At 53.3% G+C, this 10,944-nt stretch overlaps 1 protein-coding gene across 1 annotated transcript in view; it reads right to left on the reverse strand.

The window, feature by feature from the left end:
- Window positions 1-10,944, reverse strand: part of ZBTB47 (zinc finger and BTB domain containing 47) — a 91,511-nt gene that overhangs the window by 39,087 nt on the left and 41,480 nt on the right. Inside the window, exon 2 of the mRNA XM_019508064.1 lies at window positions 2,928-4,319. Within this exon, the coding sequence (XP_019363609.1) occupies window positions 2,928-4,319 (1,392 nt within the window). The remainder of the gene's footprint in view (window positions 1-2,927; window positions 4,320-10,944) is intronic.

Here is a 10,944-nt window from a genome sequence, read left to right on the forward strand (position 1 = left end):
AGGAAAGTTGCACTGGTTTAACTGAATTCATTTTATAATTCAAATCAGGTCTCATTAAACTAGCACAAACCCCTGAAGATGGGCAGATCCTAAACCGACTGAAGCGAGGATTAATTTAATTTGGATTAAGCTTAATTTGGAAGTTTGCTGACAAAATTAAATGAGGGAGAGCCAAGATCAAAACTATCTCGGCTCGCATCAGCAAATCCCCAACTTAAGCTAAACCGATTTAAGTGAGCCTTAAACCTGTTAAATGAGGAGCAATGGTCTCAAGTTGCAGCAAGAGAAATTTAGGTTAGAGATTAGGAAGAACTTTCTCACCAGGAGGAGTAAAACACCGGTGCAGGTTACGCAGAGAGGTGGTGGACTCTCCATCCTTGGAGGTGTTTAAGGCCCGGGTAGACAAAGCCTTGGCTGGGATGATGTAGCTGGGACTGGTCCTGCTCTGAGCAGGGGGATGGACTAGATGCGACCTCCGGAGGGCCCTTCAACCTGCATTTTCTGTGATTTTTCTACGATTCTAACCCATCTGACACAAATCTGTACGAGGAGTTTGCACTGCTTTAAGCAGATCGGTTGTTAACATTGATTCAGTTCAAATGGTGCAACTTTCCTACCATAATCGAGATCTAGGACTACCTCGAACTGGAAACACTAGACAAGGGCGTACCTACAGCGGCATTGTGGATTTTCCAAACTGTATGCATTTGGGTAAAACTGGGGATGAATCCGGTTATGGGCTGGGTTGACAGACACGAAGAAGTTAGCTTGGATTTTTCTGTCCTCCATTTAATAACCAAACTCCCTGGTCAGCTTTGTTCACCGTTATGATGATGCCGCCCAACCCCCTTGCTATGCAGACTTGGCCACGGTGTGCAGGATCGGGGATGGGGAGGGGGACATGCCTTGTGCTCTCAGGAGAACAGCGCCCTGAAGCAAGAAACCCAGTTCCCTTGACTCCTGCCGGCTCCACTTCCATTTTGAACAGCAGCCCGTGGACGGACGTGGCGACCGCTGGGCTGCACTTGAGCCTCTCCCCAGCCGCTGGCACTGCAGCTTCACCATGGCACGGGAAACGTCAGACCAGCGCCCCTGAGCTGTCTAATGGCACAGCAGAGCCACTGCTGGAACGGACTTTAAACTAGCCCATCTGTTAGGCATCGTGCAGCCTTACATTGCATTGATCTCCCAGCTCCCTTTGCAACGCCCTCTCCATGCCCACCTGAGATCAGGTGCCGTGACAATGCTCTCCAGCCGAGGGCCAGTCCTCTCCTCTCCACTACAAGCCTCTTTTCAGCGATGCTTCGAGGCATGGAGCTCCCAAGATGCCCCTCTCCCAACCCCCCAGTTCAGGTTTTTTTTCAGCCACTCCCACTGGCGAGTCCAGAATTGCAGGGACAACCCCCTCGCTCTGGCCTTCACTCTGGGATGCCTGGACAGCACCCAACTCAGCCTGCTCTTGGTACAAACACACGGCTATGCAAGTAGTAGGTTTCCAAGCCCTGCCGTAGACACGGGACTCTGGGGGCATTCAGCAGCAGGGGGGTTTCAGTGGCACTCGTAGAGAGAAGCAGCATTGGTGTCTAGCATCTGCCCATGCCTCCGCTGGGTCACTCTGACCCACGACCTCAAAAGGCTGCTGACCATTGCCCCGGAGCAGCAGCTCTGCACACTGCGGTAACCTTACCAGGCGTGCATCACAACACCGTTTCTCTCTTGCTAAAAAGAGAGGAGGATGCAGATGAACGGCCTGAAGTTGCAGCAAGGTTTAGATTCGATATCAAGAACAATTTCTGCCCCGTTAGAGCAGAGAGGCAGTGGAACGGACACCCAGGGAAATGGCGCACTCTCCACAACTGGAGGTGTTCGAGAAGAGGCTGGACAGCCACTGGGCAGGGATGATCTAGGAGGAGCTGTGTCTTTTTGTTTTTCTATGAGTAATTCCCACGGATCTGGGCTTTGCTGCTCATGACATGGATCCAGGAGGGAATTCTTTCCCCTCCTGCTGCGACATGTGTCAGGGGATTTAAGCCATCCCTCAGAGGCATTAGGAGTTGCCTACAGCCAAGGCTGGGGACCATGACTGAAGCATGCTAGTGCTCCTACTGGGACTTAAAAATCAGAGGTTGCTGGTTAGAGAGCCCTGCCCTTCTGCTCAGGGCCAGGCCCATCGCTACATTTGGGGTCAGGAAGGAATTTTACTCTATGGCCAGACTGGTACGGACAGTGGGGAGTTTTGCCTTCCTCTGTAGGGGGGTCATGGTGCTCTACTAAGGATCTCTCGCCTGTATTTTCACAACCCACACAGTGGCAGGACATTAGCCACCGCGGTCCCCTGGCTTGACCTGTGACCGATTACACTGTTATGTCTTGCGGTTGTGTCAGGGTCGACAGTGTGGTTTTGCTACGAGGTTAGACAATGCACTTGTAGGGGATGGTTTAGATAGGGATGGTCCTGCTTCAGGCAGGGGGTTGGACTAGATGACGTCTGCAGATCCCTTCCAGCTCTGCGCTGTTTCTTGTTGTTGCCTCAAGTCATCAGACAGCCTCATTATCTCTCCCCTCTGCATTCAGAGGATCAAGATGCTTCGGGGAATGGGAAGGTGAAGCAAGAGCTGCTTCCCCTTGAGCACCAGGGAGCTGCTCACGGACCCTGCTCCCCTAAGCAGCCACCATTGCAAGGTACCTGTAGCACCCCACCGAGCTCTGAAGGACCAGCCCCACATCCAAGGTCTGCAAAACTCAGCGTCCCACACAGCGCTCTCCCAGGCCCCAAGTACCCTCAGCCTCACATCTGGCTCTGCACGGAGAACCCCAACCCCACTAACAGCATCACCCAGGCCCACGAAGTCCCCAGGCCCGAGTCCCACGGGCAGGATACCGGGTGGCCCAGTGCGCCCCGTTGCGGTCGGCAATGCCCAGCTCACCTGGATGTTTTTCTCGCAGTCCGTCTGGTGGTGTAGCAGCAGCTCACTCTCCAGCAGGAACCGTTTGCCACACTTGTCGCAAATCTGCATCCGGCTGTGGGTCACGTTCATGTGCTTCTCCAGGTACCAGCGGTTGTTGAAGACCCGCGGACATTTCTTGCAGGGGTAGTGCTGCTTCTCTTCCAGCTTGACCTTCTGGCCCAGCCCATCCTGCTCCTTTTTCCTCTTCCTCCCGCGCTGGCCCTCCTCCTCTTCCTCCTCTTCCTCTTCCACCTTGGTCACCTCTTGGGAGGAGGCAGACACAGCCGGTTTGGTGGCTTTGGATGCCCTGCTCCCCCGGCGGGGCGGCACAGTCTTTTCCCTTTTTACTTCGGGCGCCTCCTCTTCGTCGTCCTCTTCCTCCTCTTCTTCTGTGGTTTCCTCCAAGTCTTCCTCCTCGCTATGTTCTTCCTCCTCCTCCTCCCCCACTTCGGCATCCTCCTCCTCTTCTTCTTCCTCCTCCCCTTCCTCGTTCTCCTCCTCCCCATCCTCCTCGGTGTCATGCCCATCCCCATCAGGCCGGCTGATCACTGCAGCGGCTTCACTGGGGCTCGGCTTCCCTTCCAACCCCTTGGAGACGTTGAGCGTCTGGTTGTTGAGGTTCACCTCCACAATGATCTGCTCCCGGTTGTAGCCCTGGCTGTCTGGGTCCTCCTCAGAGTCCTCCCCCTCCATCTTGCAAACGGCAGCTGGGCCTCCATCGTTCTCCTCCTTGTAGTACTGTTTGGGGGGCATGGCGGGGAGGTGCTGGTTGCTGCCGCTGCCAGCCCGGTCCTCTACGCGCACAGAGTAGGGATCATTCCCTTCCCGGGCATAGATCTTGGGGTGCGGGGAATCCACCTCTTGCTTGATCTCGCAATAGTACTGAGGGGGGACAGTGCTGCTGCAGCTGTCGGGGGGCAGGGCCATGTCGCTGGCCATGGCCAAGCTGAGGGACCTGGTGTTGATGAGATCCTGGCAAGAGGAAGCGATGTTATTCATCTGCAGCACGGCGGCGGCATTCAAGACGTCCTGCACATTGCAGGAGTTCACCAGGAGCTTGGAGGTGTAGATGAAGTTGAGGATCTGCTGGAAGCCCTGGGAGGTGAGGGCCTCCAGCGAGAGCTCGACCCGCTGCAGCTGCTTGTTCTGGGTGAAGAGGGAGTGGAAGAACTGGCTGTAGGCGGCAAGGACCCCTTTGTGGGCAGGGAAGATGCTCTTCTGCTGCACCAGGACGATGTCCACGTCGCACAGGTCTGGCTGAAACAGGCGCTGCTCGTTCAGTCTGTCCATCAAACAGGTAAAGTGGAGTGCTACATCCTCCACCAAGGAGTATTCAGTGGAAGGGTAGTCAGTCGTCTTTTCAACTATCAGCTGTGGGGAGAAAGAAGAGATGAGAATTCAAAACCCAGAGCCTCCTTCTCGTCTGGCGCAGCCCCCCACCCGCCCCTCCTCCCAGACACCAAGGGAGGCTGTCTGACCTAGTAGTCACAGCACTTGACCTAGTGGCAGGACCCGCAGTGGCTGGTGACTTTCCTCTGCTCGGGTCCTGGACCCAGCCACTTCCTTCTCACAACCGGGCAGAGGAGACAATATTTGCCTACTTCCACGCAGGGATCTCAAAACAAGTTCCCAGACCTAGATTTTATCACCGTTTCCCTTTTATTCCCCACCCCCCCGGTGGTCTTTGACCTGAAACAACGGGATGACCCTGGACTCAGCTGGGTCATTTATATGGGGTGGACCTGAAGCCCTTGGACCTAAAAGCACCAGCTCCTGCTCAATGTTGAAGACTAGGCACCACGAGGTGAAAAGCCCCGGCTGACTCCCAGGTCCTTACACAATCCAGCTGCTGACAAGAAGTCAAGGAGGCGAATCTCAGCTATACCTGCAGCTCCCAATCTTTCCACGGAAGCCTGACTTTTACACCTGAACTTCCCCAGGTCTCACACCCTCCATTTGCCAATGCTGTGACCTCCCCCCGCAACCTTGGGGCAAGATCTGCTACGTGGGAACCACCGTTCTACACCATCACCAACCTACAGCATTCACCTCGAGAGGAGTTCAGGCGTGGGCCTACCTATACAGCTGCTCACTACAAGTGACATGCACGGTGTTGGTGAATCAGAGGTTAGCCGGGTTGAAACCACCAACCCTCCATCTCCATGGACATTGAGCAATGCAAATACAAGGGAAAGCTTCCAGGTGCTATGCCGCGTGGCTGGATTTGATCAGAGCAGGAAAGGCTCGAATGATCACTCAAAACTGATGTGCAAAGTACCGAAAGAATAAATCCAGAATGGGACACACCAGAAAGGGACAGGGCGCCATTACATGCAGTGCAAGACCTACCCAGCAGCCTTCAAGCAGTCTCCTTTATTTGTGCAAACTAAAATAGCAAGATCTGTGTTTTAGGGTCTGGTTATATAACCTGCATACAGGTGCGCACACACTCCAGAATACAAAAACCCTCCCCAAGATCACATGGGTACCTGCTCCAGAAATCAGAGTTTAAGCAAAAACTTCATTGCCAAAAAAAGTGCCAGCAAGGAAAGCTATTCTTTCCAGCTTTACTATCCAGGTAGCACAGAGGAAAGGTAAATGTCTCCTTACTGTTTCAGCAAGTTCTTTATGTGTGTTTTGGTGACCACCCACATGCCACTCAGGCAGACTGTCACCGCATGATGCAAATAGGCAACCTGTCGGTGCACTCCTTTTCTGCTACCATTTACCAATCTGACTGAATTACACCAGAAAGCCAGAATCCAGTTTTAATGCTAGGATCTCATGTCAGTGGTGGGGAAACTGAGGTGCAGACAACGACACAATTTGTGCACGGTCATGTAAGGAGGTCAAAGCAAAGCCGCAAAGATCTCACACACGTCCCTGCTTTCAGGCACAATGCTACCATATTACGCCTTCTCTGCCCTTATAACCCCATCAAGCATCCTCCTATGCTGAAAAGCTGAAAACCTGTCCACACGAAGCAGCAGCAACTCTGGAATAAGCCAAGGTGTGAGTCCGTACTTTCAATCTGGAACAAAACCATCCACATGAGAAGCTATTCAAGAATTGCACAGTTCATTTCCCAGTAACTTTTCTGGGCCATTTCCCTCTGTAAATGAGCCCACAATGAAGTTCCCCGTTTTTCCAGTATTCACACATGTCTAAGTGACATGCTGTAACAACGCCAGCAGCTACAGCTGCACGGGTTGCCAGGACCAGTGGCAGATCCCTCTCGGGGCAGACAAACTCACAGGGACCAGACAATGCACCTTGCCCTGCAGGGTGCTGAGCATCTGGCTGGAGAAGGGCAGAAATCAGCAAGGGGATGACACGTTTCAATGCCTCTCTTGGCACTCGGTGCTGGCTTTCTGCCCAATGGGACCCGAGAGCCTAGGCGCTAGCTGCACCTACAAAGGCAGAACCGGAGCTGCATGGTTTGGTGGTGGGTCCCTGGGAGGAATTCACACCCCGCTCTGCAACAGCCCCCATCAAATCCCTGCAACCCTCTGCCTGCCAGGCCCCCCAGTCACCCACAAGCAACCCGCCACATCTCAACGTTTCAGACCTGTGGAGGAAAGTGGCTTACAGGCACCTCCATACTTCCCAGAGGACCAATGGTTTCCATCCCGTGGGTACCGGCTGTCAGCATCCTTTCCTGGGGGAGGCTTTATAACTTTGTGATCATGTTTTGAGCTGCTGCCTAAAAACACACAGACCCCACAACTCTGCCCTGCAATCCCTGCCTCAGTCCCCGTGGACTTTGGCTAAGCTAGTGTCCATCTTTCAGAGGGATGTCAAATCCTCATTTACAGACTCCAGGAGCTGGCACATCCCCGCTGAGCTACTCCAAGGGCGACAAGCCTTCCCAGTCACTAGGTCAACGAAGTGCTGACACCAAAAGGTGGCAGGAAACAGGAAAACATGCTGTTGGTTCGAAAGCAGCACATCACGTCAGTAGCTCCATGTCCAGCCTGCACTATAAAAGGGGAAAAGGGGAGAGGGAAACAGGCTCGGAGAACCGCCTGGGCCCCAAAAGTGGATCCTCCCTCTTCGTCCAACCCCTCCAGATCAGAGCAGGGGCATGTCTCCTGGCACGGCACCCTGGGAACCGTTTGCCCCGTGTCCGGCCATGCCACTCGTGTACAGAGGAGGGGACGTGGACATGGGAGGAGAAGAGGAAAGGGGCAAGGTGAGAAAACAGACTAGGCTCTCATCCTCCATCTGGGCTTATTGCATCTCTTGGGGAGGGAAGAGAGTGATCTCGTGGCACAGGTCCCTACCGCTGGGAGTTACCGGGCATCACCGGGGCACACCGAGGAGAACGGGTCCTGCTCTCTGGGTTCACCCTTCGAAGCACAGGCCAAACTTGCTGCAGACCGCAGGCCTGGCTCTCGCTGCACCCTGGACCACAGGACTCCTTTCTGCTTCAAGTCTGAGGCACGTGCCTTCTCCAGCCTACGTAACACAGTAACCCAAATACTTGCAAAAAAAAAACTGTGAAGCAGCCCTACAAGCCACCCCGCTGCACATGACCCATCTCCGGAGGAGAGAACGAGGAGCTCGTGACGGGCGTGACCGTGCTGCCTCACCGCTGCAAGGCACTGCACACATCCGTGGGAAGCTCAGGGTAAGGGCTTCCAAAAATCAACCCAGAGGCCATTATTTTATTGCCCGAGTGGTGCCAAGGGGCAGCGAGATGCATGTGGGAATTGGGACCAGGCTGATTACAGATCAGAGGGATGTAGGGCTGGAAGACACTGCTGGAAATCACAGCTAGTCCAGCCCCCTGTCATCACCACCCATATAAATCCAGGTTTAACCTATGAACTAAAACTATACAATCAACCTGATCACAAACCCACATGGGATGGCACCTAACCGGCCACAGGTAAAGCAGAGAGACAGCAAGGGTCAGTGTCCTGCTGCTACAAGGGTTGTTAAAATATGCCCCCCGCTTCAGAGGAAGGCAAACCCCCGCCCCCAGTCTGCAACAACCTGATGTCAGAGGTGCCAGGCTCTGCAGGTGCCGTTTTCTTCCCAGCGAGGAATGAATGGCTCCCCCGTGGGATTTTGGGGTTCAGCACATTGCACACATCTTGCATCCAGTCACCAGAGAGCTGGCGTGCAGACCATATCGATCACCAGACCGTCAGCAGGGACCAATAGGCACGTTAAAAGCCAAGAACTGGAATTCACAGTAAGGGGGGGGGAGAAGAAAAACCCTGGCAGTCAATTTGGCTTCGTGCCTCAAACCACAAAAGGACCTAAATTAGCATGTCAGCTTGTAATGATTTCAGCTGCTACTTAGCATCTCTTAGCTTAACATCATCAAAACCTCAGCCGCGCGCTGCGTGGTGGGCAGCAGGAAGGGTAGGCTGCCTCCGTGTACTACTACACAAGGAGCTGGAGTTAGATCCCTGGGCCCATTACTTCCAGGGAAAAGAAAGTTACGGGTCTGCCCTGACTGCGAATTTGCTTTGTATGCCTGGGAAAAAACTCTTTCAATATAATCTCATGTGGAACCAAAGCAAAAAACGGCGATACCCGTAAAAACTCACCTGCAGGCACTTGCTGAGGGTACAGACGCGATTACTAGGCAGTCGTTAACCCTGGACTTTACTCTGCAGTAAATTTAGCCTGTAATAAGGAGCCGGCACGACGCGCCATCCGAAATTCGCTGCCTGCAGTAGGTACTATTGCAGCATGGAGCCACGAGATGGTGAGAAAACCAGATTACTTTGGGCAGATCCCTATCCCAGAATCAAGCAGATCAAGGTAGCAGATAAATCATGAGTTAACAGGAAAGCAGGGCTGGAAGGGACCTCACGAAGGTATCTAGTCCAACCCCCTGCTCAAGGCAGGATCAACCCTGGCTAAACCAGCCCAGCCAGGTGACAGCCCAAGTAACTTCCCCACGGAGAAAGATTACTACATCATTTTCACGGGGTAACTTGACTCTGGATTGGGGTAATCTACTGTGAACGGTGCTGTACGTTACACTTTTACTGCGTAGCCAGTCACCTGTCACCTCTCTGATGACATTTTTGTTGGGTAGGCACATCTGCACCGTTATCCTGGTATGAGGGAGCCTTGTTTCAGTTTAGCGCCTACTGCTTGGGAAGGAACAGGAAAAGGCCTTCTTAAGCCAGGATATCCAATTATCCATGCACTGCAGCAGGACGAAGAGGCGGGCTGCTGTTGCACCCAAGGGGCTCTCAACTCCTACTGCAACATGGATCAAAAAAACATAACAAGTACAATGAGATTAGCTCTGTGCCTTGGCAGTCAGGTCATCAGGCTGGCCAAAAGAGATAGGTGCAAGGGTATGCGCATGCAAAGTCGTCCTATATCATGCATCTTTTATACACATGTAAGTACGTACACGCTGAGCCAACCATAAACTGTTGCACGGTTACTTATATAGGCAAGGGCCCAATCATGCATTTACAAACTAAGCAATGCACCAGCCATGTCAAACTTGCCTCCTAATTACGTGGTATTAGGTACCTACATTATCTTTGCATCCTATATCATGGTATGCCATCACTTTAAACTTGCTTCTTGCAGTCCTGTTATCCTGCCCAAACTAAGCCATGTCTGCCTGGCATCTCCAAACCTCCCTAATTCTTTCCAGCCATATATCAAGCCTCCCTCATCAGGTGTAGCAATTGCCCCAGCTGCGGAGATGCAGCTCATCCCCAAATCAAATCGCGCGCCGCGTCTTTCTTGATTTAACCCTTCCAAATCGGTCCAACAAGGTCAATCGTTGTTATACTAGTACGACTGGCAAAGCTTTTCTGGGTAACTAAGTCCATGGATACTTATATGGCCCAGACTGGCAGGGCATTTGAGCATTTTAGTCTTTAAGCTTACAACACCCCTGTAAGGAACGGAAATCCTATTCACCTGTCTGGCCAACATGGGGCTACAACACGGTTAAAACCAGGATGGGGCTTCGGGAACCTGGTTTAGGTACATCTCCCGCGGGGGGCCAGGCCGGCACGGAGGGAGGAAGGAGGCTATGACTCAAGAAGGCTGCCTGGCAGCTGACACTGCAGCCTGTAAAAGAGGGACTGGGAAAACAGAGGTCTCTTTTGTCTGAGCCTTTAAGTCTTTTCAGCCCGAAGGGACGAAACCTAAGCCTGCTGGATGACTAAGGCAGCTGGCATACTGTAAAGCTGGCCCAGCAGCCTCAGACACAGGAGCAAGGCAGAGGGGTCGTGTTTCAGTGGTGCTGCCTTGGAAGGGAAGGGAAAGGGGTGCTGGGTTCTGCTCCAAAGGTGTTTCTGCATTTTGTATTTAATAGTCATGGGATAAAACGCATAGCTAGCTCCTGGCACCCCGCCAACACAAACCAGGGTATTTTCTGAATACCTCCCTATTAGGCCTTTGCGAAATTTCAGCAGCGGTTTTGGGCCCAAAACACCGAATCCGAATCGAAAAACGGAAGGCTCTGAAACGTTTCAGAGAATTTCGGAGCCAGGCTTGCAGGGAAACAAAAAACTAAGGAGAGGGAGGGGGAAGAGGACGGGAAGGACTGCGCTCATATTGACATCCAGCTCCTGGTTCGATTCCCCAGCTCTCTGATCGCTTCCTCCAGCTCTTCCCAGGGGACTCAGGCCCCCCGGATCTGCGCACAGGATGACAGCAGACTGCCGATGCCAGCTGGGGATGCCAGCGGCTCTGAGTTTTTCCCCAGCCCGCAGCAGCAGCCTGCTGAAACCCTGCATGCAAATCCCGGAGCCCACACCCCCCCTTGAACAGCTGGGGGGATACCAGAGAACTGGGGGAAGCAAACAGAGAGCTAGGGAATCAAACTAGGAGCTCTGGCTGACAGGTGGAGCCGCCCTAGGTCCCATACAGCGCACAGCGCCCTGCCGAGCTGTGCTGCACCCACGCCACAGGGCAGCTGCCGTGCGGGGTGCGGCAATCCCCACTGCCATGAGCCCCCAATCACCGCTGCTGCAGCCAGTGAGTGTGGGGCTTTTTTTTT

The sequence above is a fragment of the Gavialis gangeticus genome, unplaced genomic scaffold, assembly GCF_001723915.1.
Source record: "Gavialis gangeticus isolate Ggan-Ray unplaced genomic scaffold, GavGan_comp1, whole genome shotgun sequence".
Classification (NCBI taxonomy): domain Eukaryota; kingdom Metazoa; phylum Chordata; order Crocodylia; family Gavialidae; genus Gavialis; species Gavialis gangeticus.